The sequence below is a fragment of the Necator americanus genome, chromosome I (genome assembly GCF_031761385.1).
Source record: "Necator americanus strain Aroian chromosome I, whole genome shotgun sequence".
NCBI classification, from domain to species: domain Eukaryota; kingdom Metazoa; phylum Nematoda; class Chromadorea; order Rhabditida; family Ancylostomatidae; genus Necator; species Necator americanus.
In genome coordinates, this window is record NC_087371.1 from 4,845,626 (window position 1) to 4,864,326 (window position 18,701).

Genomic DNA, 18,701 nt, shown 5'->3' on the forward strand with positions numbered 1-18,701 from the left:
ATTTTCCATCTTTCTTTTGTTTTAATTTTCAATGTCTATGCTGTTGATGTCTATGTTGGATAATTTTTAGATGATTAGATGTATTCCTCACTAAACTCCATTTACAATCCAAATAAGGATCTTTTTTTTGGAATTTTTAAAAAAATTTTAAAAATTTGAATTCTTCTTTCAATTAGTATGCTTGCATACCTTAATGTAAAAGAAGAGGAAATGAATGCTGTGAATTTTTTGTTACAACACTTTATCACACCTCAAATTGTTAACAGTTAATGTGGAAATTTAAAGAAAAACTAACTCAGGAGAAAGATCTAAAGGATCTGAATAAGGCCAGCTTTCTGAAGCGTAGGTCAGACAGGAAGAACAGCGGTGTTGAAGAGGTGTGCACGGAGTAGGATGTACATAGTCCTCTTCACTACATCGTCGATCCTCTTATATGTTCCCAGAGCCGCTTGTTCCCTTCAGTCCAGCTTAAAGGTGAAGTTGTTCATCATGTTGATTTCCCAACTTGGCTATACATAGCTGGAGCACTCGGATGTATTCTTTCCGCTGAACTTGAATAGCGCAACAGGAACCCAACCTCTCCGCATAAACATCGTCTTATAAACATCGAAGACTCGCAGCTCAAATACGTTCACGATGGGGGTCGACCACAGGCAATTTGTTAAAGATCTGAATGCCGAATTAGTCTTAGCGCATTTTTGTTGAATACCTCTCTTGTCGCTGCCATCATTTCTCAGCATCCACTCCAAATAATAGAATTCCACTACGAATTCAATAAGTTGTCCGTCCACCCTGATTTCCGTTAAGGGCCTCGAAGAGACCCACATCTGCTTGCACTTATTAGTGTGGAAACGCAGTCTATAAGCTACACGTTGTTTCGATACAAAGACGAAGACAACTTGCTTGAACTGGATACTTCCGGTCTACTTGAAAATCACCAAAAGCGCTGATAGTGCAAGGACGAGATCATTGAGACACCTTCCACCTGTTCTTTCCATGTTGTCGTCAACGACGAAGGTGAACAGAAATGGTCCCACTGCAGCCCCTTGTCTCACTTCAAGTTCCACTGCGTAGTGAGTCGAAGCAGCTGCTCTTCCATTCCTGCCGTTAATCAATCGGATGAATTTCTCCGGATTTCCTTCTGCCTGAAGTGCGCTGAGAAGGCCTCCTCTGTGAGGAAAGTCAAAATCAGCTCTGAAGTCTAGGAAGGCTAACTGCATAGGTTTTGAGTGTCCTCTATTAATCCAATCTAGTACCCAGTGTGGAACGGTTGTATGGTGGACGTTCGCAGCCGAGATAACTAAACATCTCAAAAAAAAACATAATATCGAAATAAAATGGACAGGTGTTCTGCAATATTCCATTCAAACACATTTGTTGTACTCTATATTATTTCCTATAGACATTTTCTGGTGTTTCACAATATTTATTGCAAATTCAACCTCATATGCAAATCGGTCGTTTACGGATGTGGTGCAGGTTGCTTAGGAAACGAGATTACATTGATAGCGGAGAGAATTGTGTGAGAATACCTTGAGATGACAAGGGTGCAAGTCAATAAGCACACGCAACAAGGTGAACGCTTGCACGTCGCACTCTACAATCACAATCACCAAGAACGAATCATGACCCGATTTGCGGTTAGTGATGAAGCCATCACCGACAAACGAGTTGTGTTTAAGAAAAGGATCGTTGTAATTTATGGGAATTTCTGAACGTAAGCTTAGCCCGGCTTCTCCAAAGTGACGGCTTCAGTGTGTGAAATGATCAGGAATTTCTTGCAGTTAATGAGAGCCACCACATCAGAAATTGGATGTGCGGATAAAGTTTGCAGAGACGAATATATGTAAAGATACATAGCAGTTTGTTCGCTTAATGAGAAGTGAGTTTTTAGTCGCAATAACTCAACCGCCTTCCTCAATAATGACTCAACCCCTCTGTATTTGAAAACTTTGAGAAGATTGCGTCCGGATTGAATGGAATGCATAATAAGTGATATGATAGGGGTATGCGGATGTATTCAAAGTTTTAAGTGTTGCTGTTACATCGGAAATGTTGGAAATTAGCTTAGTTAAGAAACAGCCTGAAATCCATCCTTGTTATCTAATTCTTGGCTTATTATCTTTTCTAAGAAAAGGATGAATGTAAAGAAAATAGAGCTATTTTTGTGCGCGTTTCTTTCCGAGCACCTACACTTCCAGGTTAGCCTTAGTCCAGAACAGAACTAAACGAATGTGTAGTCGGGAAGCTAAAATTTTTGTTCAGGAGATTTTATCGCGTCCAGAAGAAAAATTATAAGAGATAAACACAATCAATAATCAGATCGATACATTAACGTCGATGCTACATACTCGAAATGGAAATTTCGTCCAAATCAGTGAAGCGCTGAGATTTCTTCGCTGATTCTCCAACCGATACTGATTGCAAGTCTACAGGACGGGCAAAGGAACCTCAGAGGTCTTTCATTGCATACTGTATATACAAAAAAAACTCAAGTAGTACACAAATTTGACCTTTTCTTCCCTTCGTCTCAAATACACATCGCTTTCGACAACACACTACAACCCCCATCTGTGGTTCAATCTGGATTTGAGGAGAAATAAAAAAAAATAATCGACTTTTTATGGGACAGTGTAGCCGCTTGCTAAGCCAGCAAAGACAGTATCTTTTTTTCCATCTAACATAAAAAGAACACTTCACCGCGTCTAAATTTCAAAAACTTCTCCAAAAATATATTTAACATCATAGATGCGTAACTCGCTGTAACTTTAAAGGTTTTTATACATTTAAAAGATAATAAATGCACTCACTTTCATTTAAAAAAAAAACGAGGGATCTCATTTAAAAATGTTTTTGTAAGTGCGTCTCACAACGTGTTTGAGAAACTATTTTGAGAATTTTTCAAGTGCAAAAAAGAAGAGATTTTTCTGTTAAAAAAAAATTATTATGTAGTACTAATAAAGATTTGTTGATTGATGTTTCACATTCGCTGTACATTTCTTATTAACACAGAATGTTACCAGATGACACAAATGTTATTGTGCCACGTTTTCTTCAGATAACTATCGTCGTCGCTTGATTTCTTTTCAGTTTTGTGTCTTTCATCTTGCGTTTCCCATTTGTTTTCACCTGTTCTTTTTCCTTATTTATTTTCCCTCATTATTATTCCAATTATTCTAAAAGTGACCACCCCGATAATCTTTTTTTTACTACGCTTTCGCGAAATAAATAGAAATAATTAGTGTAGAGCTTAGTTAGTTTAATTAGTATAGTAATTAATTAGTAGTTTAATTTATATGGCAGTATTTTCCGGAATATTCTTTTCCCTAACGCTCAAACAATTACGGAGATTTCTTGATGTAATTCTCGAGAACAATAATCGAATGACACGAAATCTGATTAAAGGAGAAAGAGATACGATAATCTCGACGTAGGAGTAAAACATACTTATGCCAATGAATACCTCTTCAAATATCCTCTGAAAAATCCCTTTAAATAAAGACAGGGGCGAATTTATGGAGGAGGCCAAGAAGGATAAAGATAATGATAAAAGAGGGACAGAGATGAAGATGGCGCTAGCAGAGAGAGGGAGAGGAAAAAAGAGAGAGGAGAAGGAGAGAATGACGAAATGCCTCAGAACAGTGGGATTAAATATGAAGCGTTACGCAGACATGATCCACACACGATGCACGATGCACATCATTTTTGGGTATCTGTAACTTAAAATTTTTGAGAAGTCGAACGTTCGAATGCTCGACAGAGCGAAGATAGATTAATGACATAAGAAAATGAATACAACTAAAATTAAAATGTCTAACCGTACCTTCAGAATTTCTCGAAACCCAAACAGGACTCCAAAAATTTGTTCGAAAACACTAAGCTCGGCAGTTAACTGTGATATCCAGAAATATGGAAAGCTGCAAAAATTTGATATTTCGTTGTTGCTCATCATTGTGATTATTGTAGCACGGCTCCAAAAGATAGAGACGTAAAATTACGAGATTTGCATGATTCCTAATGACACATATCAAAATAACGTTTCAATAATTGTTCTCTTTGATAGAGCCGGACACGAGGTTGTTATAATCCTTTATTCGTTTATTAAAATAAAGTTTATTTCACAGAAAAAGAGAAGGAAATTGTTGCATTCACATTGTTTTCATACAGGAAATACCCTCTCCTAATTTAGGAAATGGCTAGAATCCGGATTAAATGTCCATTTCTGTCCATCGCAGTCGTAAAAATAATCTAAAGGAATGAAATAAAAATGCTCCTCTTCTCCCACAATGGCGTTAGTCCAATTTAATCCCTATTATGGAATGGTTGTAGAGCGAACGATGCAGCGCTAGAGCTGAGCAACCCAAAAAAGAACGTAAAATCAAGAGAAGATAAACACATGTTCTGCAGAATTTCATTTAAGCCCATTGTATTCCAAATTAATTCCTTCAGAAATTTTCTGATATTTTACAATTCAATACAATTTTTTACAATTCATCCACGTACTAGTTTTTCACTCTCCTATGCGTATCGGTCTGTTCACGGTTGTAGTGCAGGTTGCTTAGGAGACGACATTATACTCATTATCTGCAACGGTGGATTATTCCAAATCAAAGTCGTTTCCAGTCAAATAGTAGACATTCCTCATTGCAAGCTGAACAAATCTCTGTCTGTGATTTTTCAGATTCCTTTCCTAATATCCTCTTTTCATTAAGTGATGATACCATATCATATTATTATGATCGCTCTTATGGCTCTGTCGACGTTTTACTTCATATTTATGTTGGGCAACAAATACTCCAGCTGGAACTACATGTAAGTCCGACAGCTAGAAAAAAAAAACTTTCATTTTTCCGAACTGAATAAAATGCTCATCTTTATTCAAAAAGTTAGGTGTTCAATGAACCTCGACATAGTAAGATGTCTCACTGATTTTTAATAAGCTGTAAACGAGCTTCCTAAATAATTTTATTGGCTAACTTTTCGGCAGAGTCGCACTCTTCAGAGCCTGAAATGGACAATTCAATCCACAATCTAAACGAACAACTCTCTCCACAACTAAATAAACAAACTCTAGGCTTACTTTTTCGACTACTGACATACCACTGCTCACCTTGAATCGGAAACGCCCAGTAGAGATTGCTGACTTGTCGACCACGAGAGCTAATAGTTCGAATGTCTTGTTGGACCAGAAGAGCCATCCGAGATATAGTGCGAGTTCCCGTGTCATCAAGAGACATTGCCCTTGCTGTTCATTCCAGGCTTTTTGGCTAAGGTCGAAAATGCCTCCAACGATTTTCAACCCAAAGTTTTAGATTTGTACCCCCAGATCTAAACAGTGAATTCAAATTTGTCTTTTCTGTTTCTTCTACCGTGTTTTTCTGTTCTATGGGCGCCTAAAGTTGTAACTCCGTAACTGTGTAACTGTAACCTCCCTTTTTTTATTTTTTTTTTCATTCATTTCTTAGTTCATCTGCTCTCTGATACGAAAATATAGAGGTATCGCCGTTTCACTAACATACTCGCCGCCACAGCTCGTGCAAAAAATCAGTTAGATTACACCGGATTTCAAATCTCCTACCTATGAGACAAATAATAGAGTTTGTTGCTGCACAGATAATATCGTACGAACAATTCGAAACTAGCTGATATTCAAATTATTCGATGGAATTTCAACTACCGAAACAGAGGTACCTAAGTTTGGTCTCGCTCAGGTACTGCCTAATTGTAGTGCTCATTTCAAGGGTGAATGTCTCTTGATGACACGGGAACTCGCACTATATCTCGGATGGCTCCTCTAGTCCGAATAAGACATTTGAATCATTCTAACTTGTGATCGTTGTCCCCATTACAAGGTGAGCAGCGGTATGTCAATGGTTGAGAAAGTAGGGTTAACGTTTGTTTGTTTACTTGTGGAGGGAGTTGTTCGTTTAGATTGTGACTTTCATTGCCTATTTGAGGCTCTGAAGAAGGTTATTCTGCCGAAACATCAGCCAATAAAATCATTTAACAACCTCGTTTACAGCTTTTTGAAAGTCAGTAACCACTGTAGTGCATTCAGAGTAATGAACAAAGATATGTAGAAGTTACACGCGGAGTTTTATTCCGGAAAGATCACTAAATAATGCGTCTACAATTAAGAAATATAGTTCAAATTTAGTTGTTTGTTTTCAAAGGAAATTTTAATAAAATACGTTGTAAGCGATACTTGATAGTTTTAATTTTATGTAGAATAATACTGCGTATGACAGATATAAGAAAGAATAAACCAAAATGAAGATAAGCTCTATATATTTAAGCTATGTGATATTTATTGTGCATATTGGCCCGCTAATCTCGAGTTTCGTCTCTCATCTTTCTCTTTAGTACCTGTAACAGTTTACAAACAGCTTGGAAGATGTTAAAAAGATTCCAGAGGCCATCAGAAGCTAGACGACTCCTAAAGCGAGTTACGAACTCATCATCTCCTTTTCTGACGCTAACTCTATAAGATATAAATATTTCAGAGCACAAACATCGTTTCCAATTGGTTTGCAAACCTATAAGGACCTACTTGACGGAATAGGTACCTTTTTTCAAATATTGATAAATGTATCTATACAAATTTTTGAAGGGAAAAATTCAGAAGTGAATTGTAAGGGAATACTTCGTGATGACGAGAATGCAACTTTGCAAGCCAAAAATTGGACCTTCGATACATATCCTATAGAAGAACGTCTGTTTTTTGCACAAGACAGGTATAGTTCATTATAGTTCTACGTTTGAGATCGCGTATGCGAGCCTGATTGTTACGTGCATTCGGTTCCCCTGCTTGAACTAATTAGACACAATCAATCATTTGGAAGTACTTCTTGAGAACCCATGAGGTGTATAAGCTGCACAGTAAGTTCAGCAAAAGAATGCGGCCGACTGAAGCAACACAATAGACAGATGACAAATCTTGAACCCCGAAAATAGAGGAGGTCTGAAAGATGAAGGATGCAGAAAGAACAAAATTCCGCCAACGTATTGTTATCAATTCACATTGGAGTACAGACTAAGAATAATTCTTATAATGCAGACCCCTTCACAAAGCGAAAGCAAGTCGTTGCAAGGGAAACGCTCCCAGTTCTAACACTGAGAAAGGACCTTGCTTTTGCATATGAGGAAACAAAATCCACGCATGATTCTGTATATTCTGCAAGCAGTGAAGGTGATTTCAATTAGAAGAAGTGTCTAAAGAGGAAGTTTTCAGTCAACTGCACTGAGTCCACGAAAACGAGCGGGAGTCAATGGTGAAGGATTTCGAAAAGTCATGAAAGGACAGAACCCCGAACAAACCCTGCGCTTTACTAAAGCAGTAGTGTCAAGATGAAAAGGTGTTTGCTAGTCCACCACACTGCTAATAAAGAGACTCCACTCTATCAGTGTAGTTGACTGGCGGAACCATCTTTCTGCTCTTGAATTCCGTTTCACACACATGACAAACTAAACCTTCTATCATAAAACACGGCGTTTTGGAGTCTTTTATCCTGAATCCACTTGTCAAACATGGTAGAAACAGCACACTTCGAGCAATACCGCCTCCGCTCAGTATGGTATACTAGTGTTAATCGTCAGCAGCGTGATAGAAGTGTGGCGGCGGCGCTCAAAGTCCATGGGATTAGTTTTCGCAGTTTTACTTCTCGACTCTCCTCACCGGAGCCTTTTTAGATGTAGGCCGAGAAAATCGCATAGTTGAGGTGAAACAATAAATAACTTCTGCATTTCGGACACCAGCAGGATTCACTACATCGCTTGAATTGGTAATCGCAGAGAGACAAGAGGGCTACCAGGTTTCTGCTGAAGCTAGCAGCAGCCTATATAACGTCTGCGACGTTATAAGAGAGCAGATGTTGGTCTTCTCGAGACTTCCAACCAGGTTCAAGTGAACGCACTACCGAATAAACTTGTGGATCATGTCTGGACTATGTGCTAAAGGGCAACAGCAGCTGTGGGAGTGACATTCAACCGAGATGCCCTAAAATCTGTTCCACAATCACCTACTTGCCTAGATGCTTATGTTCAACTCCTATCGCTTATGAAGTCAAACTACGAGACTACTTATCTGCTATTATTCCTCTCATCATGTGCAGATCGGAGACGTGAGCAGCGCCGTCTGCGATGACGGAGAAGCTTGACTGCCAGAAAAGGATCCCACTTAGAGAAGGGCTCGGCTAGGCAGCATCCGTTCTGTTCAGTCAAGCTCAGTGCATGCCACGATGATGGCTGAAGTCGATGTGTTGAACTGGCGGGTGACACGTGAGAAGCATTAATATCTTGCCTCGCACTCACTTATCATCACTGGGTACAGAAAGTTTTTGCAGTTCTTTGACCACATTTTGAGGAGACCGGCAGACCTGGTTCAACGTGTTCTGAGGAATTAGTAGATTTAAAGCTAGAAATAGCCATCCTGCAAGTGAAGGTTTTAGGCCGAGGTGGACAAGAGGACACGTCTATACTCGACATTGTTATACAATTTAAATAAGATTTTCAAGTTTTGCAGGATTTGGTATAACAACAAATGGACTACTACCATGCAAGCTCTTGCAAAAGTCGAGAAAGTTGGGGAGAGCTATGCTCAAGGAGGACACACCTCAGCGAAGATGCGAGCAATCACGAAGTTTGCGCGGGATTAGTAAACGTGCGCTGCGGTTGTGTCGTTGTTGCTGGGGCAAACATTAGCGGCCATACCCGACAAAAGGACCGCTACTAAAAATAGATATGTAAGAGAGATTCACTAATGATAAAGAACTGAATGTGATGCCAAATTAACCATACTCTACCATTGCCCTAGTGCGATGTCACAGGTGGCCATATTCGTTTCTGGTAAACTGTTCCTCTATCAGCAGTTTCCTCATCTACCGTTTTATGCATGCATCTCTCTTTTCTATTATTACCCTACCAGTTCGGATGTCCGGCCTTTTTTCGTTCTCTTTTTTGGCTTTTACCATGCTGTCAATGCAATCAACTTCGCGTTTTATTTATATCTATATGCAACAAAGCTTTTCAAATAGATGTACAGGCTATCAAATTAGAGCTATGATAAGTGTAGTACAATATTTCATTTTTTCGCTAAGGTTTAGATGTCGCGCTATTGATGATCTTTTCGGATTCAATACGAAAACCACTAGTCAGGAGGAGCTGGATTTCCCTCTTGCTTATGGAGCAGTAGTGTACACGAATCTTGTCCAAGTGAGTCAAAACAGCTTATTAAAAAGTTGCATAATATGACATTTATACCCATGGCCATCGTCATTTTAATCATGACTATGATTTCGTTGATGGTACTTGCAAAGTGCCATCATGCCTCACATATGTGTAGTAGAACAGCACACGAACGTCTCCTTCTCAACGTTAAAGCATCAACTCCCACATTGCAAAACGTTGAGGCAAATCGCGGATTCAAACTCTGTTGAAATTCTAATACGTCCTAGACGTCATTACTGCAACCGAAACTAAAAAAAGGATGAGAACTGATGACCAAACGCGTATTCGATTGTAGCATGGCGAAGGATCAATCGTAGTGATGGGACACGACCCTCTCGATTGCGACCCTCTACCCCTCCTCCTTTCTTCCTTTTCTCCTCCAACATTCCTGCGGCAGTTCTCGATTGCCGCTAATTCAATATATTGAGAATTTCATGTGTCGAAAGGTCGAAAATCAGCCGAGGAATAAATGGCAAATGTGAAAATCGGTAGCTGACACACGCGAAGAAATACCGTTTACTAGACGACGCAAATTTGCTGAAGTGCTGTTGAAACACTGGTATTGAAATATTTTCATTTTTATTCCATTCTATTTCTACTCTAAAATCTATGAATTAGCTTAAAATTCTGATTAAAGCATGTAATACGACCAAAAATACACAGACCAAATCACACAGGGACGATCAAGAAAAAACGAAAAAAAATCAACATTTTTCCCTGCAAAGTGACAATATGGCCTCCTATGCTCGACTTCCATCTGAAGCAAGGTTTTGTAGAAGAGGTAGAAACTTAAAAGAAAACGTCAGAAATCAATTTTACGTAGTATACAGCAGTTTAAAAGTGAATTTAGCGCAATTTAGTGACCAAAAAGGCTCAGATTCTGTGCACATTGTTCCGTCTGCGAGATCGTGAATAACTTCGTTATAAGAGGACGAAAAGTTCAAATATTGATTTCCTTGAGCAGTAGCCAAGATTGGTATTGATCGCCTCTATTAAACAACGGCTAACGTTTCGGCGTTATCGCCTTCGTCAGAGCCTGGAAAGTCCAAAGCCATTAGTGATTCATCCCCTCAAGCGCCTCATCACCCTACCGAAAGCATCCAATACTCAAAGTTCAAATAGTTTTTAAGAAAAGAAGGTTTGCCCTAAAAAGCAGTCACATCGCCGTTTTTCCCAGCTATTCTTTTTGGGATTTTCATAAGACGAAGTTTGAAATTTTCCGACTTTTCTTGGATCTGTCCCATCTTAATTTGGAGAGAACCAGACGGTCCGAAAAGAAAAAATTTTGCACATAGGAGCTTCCTCAGACCCTCCATCGGAATACATAAGTGATTTTTTGAAACGCCGCCTTATTCTTTTGGAGTAGAAGAATCGCAGAAATCCCTATTTTAGCTTTCGGCTTCCGACGCCGAAAAGTGTGTGCTTTTGAATGAAAGTTAATAACTCGGAGTAACTTGGTACGAAGCAAATCATCTCTCAGTACGTTGTAGCCGAGGATTTTCTCTATCAGATGCTTCATCAACCGATCTCCAGGCCCACACAGTCTTTCCAAATTTTTTATGGGACTAAGATAGGACAAATGCCATTTTTTCCATTTCATCATTTCCCTTATGGTCCTCTTATGACGAAACTATTCGCGATCCCGCGATAGTCACCTTTCGCCTTGGTGACAATCTTTAAGAACGTGGTGGTTTACCAACCCCGCTAGTCGGTGAAACTGGCTTTTGAAAAGACGAGTTTGTCGAAACGTCAGGCCAATAAAAAATTTCACCTAAACCTCGTTGGCATAACAAGAAAATATAAATACACTATCAAATGCCGAGGTTTCAAGAAGAGAGGACTTGGAGATTGTTGATGCTTCTATTTTACTCTCCTCCGCCTGAAACTAAATATTATATCTGTAATTTATGTGGTCATTTGATATTATTTACTATGATATTTTGTAATGTATGTAATTATTTAATTATTAGTTTGATTACTTTTGTGCTGGTTATCATGCTATCCTCAATTCACAACTGGCAACTGCACACTCTCTTACGACCCCCTTCCCTTACATCCTCCTCCCTTTACGATCCCAATGGGAAAATCCCGTCACACGCTTGATCCTGAGCAGAATATATGCCAAATTAAAAGGATGTGTAAAATTTTGCGGAAGCGTCTTGATTGCTTAGACAAAGTTCTATTAGACTACACACACGAATAAGAATATTTAGGTATTGTTTATGCTGAGCGCTTTTTATCGACGTCATAACGAGTACTGTGTAGCAGTAAGTGGTTCGGCAGACAATTTCTTTAAACTCTTTATGATTCAACTCGATAAATGTTTCGGCAACATACACGTCATGGTAAGGTACCTGGTATCGTTTTTTTATGTTCTCATATGTGCAAGATCGAGATGAGCGTTTTTCAAAAAGTTACTAGAAGTGTGATAGTAACTTTACTGACACCGTTAACATTGAATTTTTTTTTATTTTTAAACCCTTATGCAGCATAAACTAATAGAAAAGATTCTAACGATTTAGAGAAAAGCCTGGTGCGGTACTGCAAAGGAGGACAGGGTTGTAGGAGTCAACTAGGCTACCGAAACGGAAAAGGACTGGAATGACGATCTGTACTTAAATGCACATACGTTTGCATCGGATACTACCATTAAAGATTCGATAATGTAACTCAGAAGATTAAGTACACCATCATCGGACTCACCCCGACGAGACTAAGCTACTCACAAAATGCCTTATTTTATAGTGGAGAAAAGTGTTTACCACATTAGTGTTAATAAATGCTTTTGCTTGACGGATTTCGCAGTTCTACTAAAGTTCTAGACAGGATCAGACCATACCTTCTTTGAAGAAAATACTTCTCCGCACAGAGAGAACGTCGGAAAGTTTACAAAAAGTCTCATAACAGTCACCGACTGGAGTCTTTCTTCTTAAACTCCAGAATAAATACGTTAGAGTGCAGCTGCATGACCCGCAGGAAACCACGAACCATCTCGTTTAAATTATCGGCCGTTGTAGATAAGCGTTGAAAAAAAGAAAAAAAAAGAAAGAGAAATGAGGAGTAAAAGAAAGAAAAGAAAAGAAAGAAACAAGCAGCACTATTGACCGAAGAAGCAAAAGCGAGCAAGAGCATTCGCTACGAATGTCGTAACTTTGCCAATTGTGAAACGAAAATGACCACTCTACGGAGGTGAAGGTCATTCGAATTTCACTCATATTTCTTCTACAGCGACGTCCACTTGCCCCCTCAATAATATTTTCACCCGGTTCCGACCAAATAACGTTTGAACATCTAAGGGAACTATAGCCAGCCTTTATCAACACACTGGCGGGGTACACTTACTCGTTATTTGCTGTTTTTGTTTTCTTGCAAATTCTTAAGCAACGAAGAACCAACAAAACCGTGCTGTTGCATGAGAAGGGAGACCCAAATGAAATCGGCAACTAGCGCTCAATCTGCTTACAGAATGTCTTTCACAAGAGTTTTTCTCGACAACGCTCTTCACAGGAGCGTTGTCGATATTTTTAAAGGACAATAGAAGGACGGGCATGCTAGCAAGCGAGGGTTCGAAAACAGTTCAGCACTGTTGACAGCATACACAGCGTTTCAAAACACGCGAATGTACCAGATGCCGCTGCGTCTCTATTTAAAGAAGGTCTTCAATTCGGTTGAGACGGAAGCTTAGAACAACCAATGCGTTCCTACTAAGGACTTAAAGGTACTTCGAGAGTTCTACAGCAGCTTTACGACCAGAGTTTTGCCATACTACAAAAATCTCATCATCCACGTGAAGAGAGCGTTCCGACAGAGTGACACAACTCACCCAAGATATTCAGTGCCACTCTCGAAAATACGAAGCAAAAGTTGGAACGGGAGGTCATGGAAGTGAAGGTTGATGGTCGGCCACTACACCATCTGCGCTTTGCTGATGACATCGTTCTGATAACATCAAACATCAATCAGGGGGAACAAATGCTTGTATTTGATGTAGGAAATGATGGAGAAAGTCGAGAGTGTGTAGTGGAAAAAGAACAGTCTCCAGCAGTTGCTAGCCGCGTCGATACCCGCAGAAACCCCAAAATAACATTTCTCTTGTTTTTTAGCACTATTTTCTCGAAAAACACTAATAAAATTTCAACGGAGTTTAAGAACGCAATGACAGACTTATCTATGAATATTATAAATGACATTGACAAACTTTAAGTATGACAATAAAAAGATCGCTGTTAAAGCAAGTTTATGAACTTCAGTTCCAATGCGCATACATCATGCGCACCCCAATGAACTTACCACCAAGAATTATTTTATAATATATATGTTACAGCACCGGCCACCTATCAGTTGGGGATCCTTCGAAATAATCAACTCTACTTGGGCTTGCGTAGAGCAGCTTGCACGTACTAAGACGAAGTGGAAGTATTATCAGGTGCAGTCCTCCCTTCCCTATACTGTACCATATCTGCGCATCATCAATAAACAGTCTTACTCAATAAAATCTGTTTAAGAAAGCACATAACTGTCTCTTGTTGAAACAAACTTCCGCTATATTGTTTAAAATGCAACATACCACAAAACTAGTGGTTTTTGGATTTCTTCAGGAATAGTCGGAGTAGGAGTGTCACCACGCTCAATTCCCTGCAATTGCCCAAAGAAGGAAAGAGAACGCAAACCTCCCTTGTTGCACCACAGTTCCCTACGATAGACCTAGCAAATGGGGCCGCATTTTGGTGCGCAAAATTATGCGCCGCGCCTATTGTCTGATGCTCCATATCTATGCTGTTGCTAGGCACCTAGCACAGAATTTTAGGGGATATCGGCACAACAAGACCGTTCTGCACGGTATTTTCTTTTTGCAAGCTACTAGTGAACTATATACCTAACTCATTCATTTGTTGGGTCGCCGAAGAAAAAAAGCAAAGAAATACTGAGATTAAGACAACCATTGTTATAGTAGCCTCAAAACTACCTGAAGCTTGGTGCAGTTGTGTAAGCCGTTGTACTCATGCAGCGTGGTGGAGCTAGCGGTTGCAATCGAAGTGCAGAGGAACGTAGAGCGAGAGGTGGTCTCACCTCGATCAGGATGGCTTCCAGGGAAGCCGTTTACACAACTCGAGGCAAGAGCGCACACTAATTCTCCTATGCACAAAATACTGCTCTTATGCGTGACACGGCAGTAAGCACTTATTTCTCCTGAGAGTGAATTCCCTGTCACTTAGTTCTATAGTTGATTTGTTATGTTTTTGTTCCAGCAGCTATCCGGTGTCGATGTCCCTCTGAAAACAAACCTTGAAATGGTGAAGATACTGAAGGCCTTGAATAATACGGTGAATGCAGAAATTTCTAAATTTCAAAAGGATCGCCTGACAGAGAAGAAAGTGAGTTTTGCAAGTGTGGACATTTTTTCCTTGTACATTGTTAGCTATACTTTCATATGTGATCTATTCTATACTTCAATATATGTGATATATTCTAGACTTCATATGTGTCAATGCTGTTGAATCTATAATATATCACAATATATTATAGTTATTCATTTTATATTTATTTTATTTGTTATAATGTTTTTATTTAATAATAAATATTGCAGATCGAAGACTCACCATTACCACTGTTCAAATCCTCATTGAGCGCTATAGTTCCTCGAAAAGCTATCGATAGAATAATAAAGGTAACTTCTATTCGGTTCTTTGACCCATATCTTAATTCCATGTAAAATGTGAAAGTCATATTAACATTTTCTACATCAAGGCATATCTCTTGCTCTTAGATAATAGCCTTTTACTCATTACAATTTTGGGATTATGTGACATTAGAGTTCTGCTGCAGTACATGTGGTCTGATTAGAAATTCGTGACTTCGGTGCAGCGTACCGTTGTTGTGTATCAGTTTTCAGCAAAATTCCAGTACGCATCTACGTCAACGTACGTGCTGTACGTCAACGTGCTCATTACAATTTTTCTTAATGTCAGCGAATCAGGGATGGATCAGGGGAGTAAGCGTTCGAGAAGCCCCTGTGGTGCGCTTGCGAGCGGCTGCGAACTACGTCTAGCACAGCATCGCCGTATATGATTCAAAATTTTCGATCAGAGAGTAACATTTCCAAGAATTTTTCCCAAATTTCGCAATCGAAATATGTCCTTAACACGAATTACCTTATCGCTCATCCATTAAACTTATGTATTCATTTGTATCCACAAAACATATTTTGCCATCATAAAAAAAAAAGAAAAAAAGATCTTCCAATCACCAATGCGAAGCTAAAGCGTAATACGAAAAGATCATTAATGTGATTGCATACAGCTCATTCAGGGTTGGTGTAGTATAGCGGTTAGAGGTTCTGTTTCCTGTACGATCGATCGGATTTTCGAATCCGCCCTAGTGCTCACCAAGCCTTTCATCCTTGCGAGGTCGATAAATTGGTACCAGAGTAGTCTGGGGGATAAAAACACTAACTTGACACATCGGCGAGCTACCGCAACTCACTGTATAAGCTAGTTACACGTTCGTAAACCTCAAACGATTCTGAACTGAAGTGAATGTTGGGGGCGCATCCCGAGTGGATTGATTAACGCCAGAACTTTATCCTTTATACTTTATGAAGCTCTTTCGTAGCGTTACATTCACTCCAGCAATAACATATCAACAATAATAAACAATAAGGCGGGACCGGTACGAGGCCAATTGCTACTTGGTCGCGGTGGCACTGCATGTACTGGATGCAATCAGGCACTTGATTATACCCTCTGAGTACGTGCGAGATACATAATTTGCACAGCTATGTGGAAACATTACCCGGATATTACAGAAAGGTGGTGCTACTTAGCACACCGCAAGAGCCCAACCCAGGTAGTTGAAATACCTAGAGGTTGCGTGGAATCATCCTTAACAACTCTCTGTTTCGTTACGTAAACTTTCGGACATTGTCCACTTGATGTGCTCGAGTCACTCTTTTTCAATAGGTAGTTCACGCGTTACAACGAGTCTTCCGAGCCATAGAACAATCACGATTAGTTGGAGGGGTGCAAGGGTGGCTCGTTGCAGTTGAGGACGTCGTAAGAAATAGCGTTCCGGAGTTGTCCGTTTCCACTGATACAGAGAGAAATGAATGAGATCACCCCTCTCTCCAAACCATCAGCTAACAACATGATGCCGCGTGTGAGCTTTTTTCTAGGTGTATGACTGAATTAACTGAGTTCCCTCTCCATGCGTATCTACGACAGATTTAGAACAGACATACGACAACGGTGCACAGCACGGAGATTGCGACAAATGCGGTCTTCAGCGCGTCTTAATTCTATATATTGCCTTGGCTCAGCTGCTGAATTCTAGACAAAAAAAGGACACGAACTACTGCATTTTCTCAATGGAACTGAAATCCCCGACGAGTCCTTCTGGACAACAATTACCGGTAACGCCCAAAGTAGGTGAAATTGTACAAATAAGACCTATGTATGCGTGCCCGAAAAAACGGCTCTCGTATTGTCTGATACTGCCACTGACACCTTCATCTCACTATTGCTTGTTTCTATTAGACATAGTAGTAACCGCAATGTTTTTTTTCAAGATTTTACCGTTCCCGGAGGCGCAAATGCTGCACAGTGGATGAAATTTCGCGATGAATATCGAAAAAATCATGAGGAAGTTGTAGTTGAATACGAAAAATCAGCAGTGAAAGAAGCCTTAATGAATTATTACCTAGCCAGGCATCAAATCTGGGACAGCCCTTGTGGAGGTGAGAATTTTTCAGTCTGACTAAAAACATATAAGTTTACTGCATTGGAGTGAAAACGTTCCTCGAAAAATATTCAAAGTATTACGTTTCTCCAATTTTCTTTTTCATTTACAGGCGAATTTGTACAAGGTTCGTGTGTTTATGGTGTGAGTGATGTAAGCAACGTTCTGAAGCAACCTCATCTAATTGCACACAAGATGTATCTTCATTTCCAACCAGCCGCGTTCTTCTGTGTCTTGAAGGTAAAGTTACGTACAATAGGAGAAAAAACACCACATGACTAATTTTTTATGGCATTGATTCAACAAATTGAACTATGAAATCCTTTTATTCCGTCCTTAATAAACGCTCCATTCCAACTGATTGAAATGTTGTTCGGAAGTGGAGAAGCGGGATGTTCTCCTGATTATTGTTGATCGTTCAAAGGCATCACCCCACTAATCTGGTGTGGTGCGGGTTTCAGGTGTGTTATGCCTATACGAGGTCATAGATTATAGGAAGGAGAGTGACTCCGTCAATTTCTTCCTAATTGCCGTAAAAATCGGTCCGGAAGATGCGGCTTCGAGCGTTCCGGGGCGCTATTTTCCACAGGGAGTTCGATTGGAGCGCGCCAGCCTTGTGCACGCGCCGCACCTTTCGGGCGGTTTTTTACGGCAATTAGGAAGAAATGGACGGAATCACCTTCCTTACCATAATCTACGACCCCGTATAGGGATAACACACTTGAAACCCGCACCACCCCGAATTCGTGGAGTGATACCTTCAAATAACTCCGGTCTCAGTACTGGCAACACGTTCCGATGCCATGTTTCATTCAGTCTGCGTCAAGGATTCAGACATGAAATGTTCGCTTTTTGTGAGCGGTTCAAGTTCCAGACGACATACGTTATAGCATCATACGGAACTAGTGCTGATCTGTGTGCTTGGATTCACACTGTGCTGTAAATCGCCTGTTGAAATCAACGTACATGATACAAACACAAAGTTTTACGCCACTAGAGTTTGCCACCTCATAACAGGAAGATCAAACCTTCAAAGAAGCTAATCTTGTATAAAATGCGAGTAATGGGAATAATAATCTTCTCTGCAACGAAAAAGTACGCTCCAGTCTGAAGCCAAACGACCAAAAGAACTGCGGCTTTTGTGACTTTAATTGTTGAATCGAAACAATTGGCACCTCTTCAATATTCCATTTCTACAAAAACCAATTTCGATCCGTGCTTCTTGATCCGTGGATGAAAATGACTATTATTTAAATGTATGGTAATTTTAAATCTCTTCTAAAGTTCTGTGAAGCATGATTTTTGTGTTATATGTTCCATTTTTCCAGGAACTTCGAAATAGGGAGAGAAAGCCAATTGCATTAAATTTGACACAATACGCAAAATTACCCCAAGTGGAACTCAGTGCTGGAGTTCCACATGAAAATATAACGCACCCTCTCTGGATGTTTGGTGGATAAGATCTAGCCTCACGTTGCATAATTGAGTCGTGTATTAGTTAAATGATGTTGTATTCCTTCTTTCACCATTCTCCTATCTTTTTGCCCTCCTTATGCGCAGAGGAAAATCAGAGGTATGTAATATGTGTGTTCCCTTCTATTGTTTTTTGTGCAATACATTGTGATCTTTATGTGATTTCCCACCTACCTTAAAACGAGTCAGAGTTTTAATAAAATCACTTTATTCTACTTTCCACTATGTACATATATGTATGTATATATTTTCAGTGTTCTATCTTAGCA

The 18,701-nt window shown here is 39.7% G+C and overlaps 2 protein-coding genes across 2 annotated transcripts; one reads left to right on the forward strand and one right to left on the reverse strand.

Annotated features, from left to right (window-relative positions):
* Window positions 1-923: 923 nt before the first annotated feature.
* Window positions 924-1,220, reverse strand: RB195_004507 (uncharacterized protein; the record flags this gene model as incomplete). The annotated part of the gene is made up of 1 exon (XM_064182380.1): window positions 924-1,220. One exon carries the CDS (start codon window positions 1,218-1,220, stop codon window positions 924-926), a length of 297 nt encoding a protein of 98 aa, XP_064033647.1.
* Window positions 1,221-4,714: 3,494 nt separating this feature from the next.
* RB195_004508 (uncharacterized protein) lies at window positions 4,715-18,419 on the forward strand (the record flags this gene model as incomplete). The annotated part of the gene is made up of 11 exons (XM_064182381.1): window positions 4,715-4,812; window positions 6,504-6,562; window positions 6,623-6,734; window positions 8,522-8,638; window positions 9,102-9,210; window positions 14,475-14,600; window positions 14,813-14,893; window positions 16,555-16,645; window positions 16,790-16,957; window positions 17,072-17,199; window positions 18,288-18,419. The coding sequence occupies 11 exons, from the start codon at window positions 4,715-4,717 to the stop codon at window positions 18,417-18,419; spliced, it is 1,221 nt and encodes a 406-aa protein (XP_064033648.1).
* Window positions 18,420-18,701: the final 282 nt, after the last annotated feature.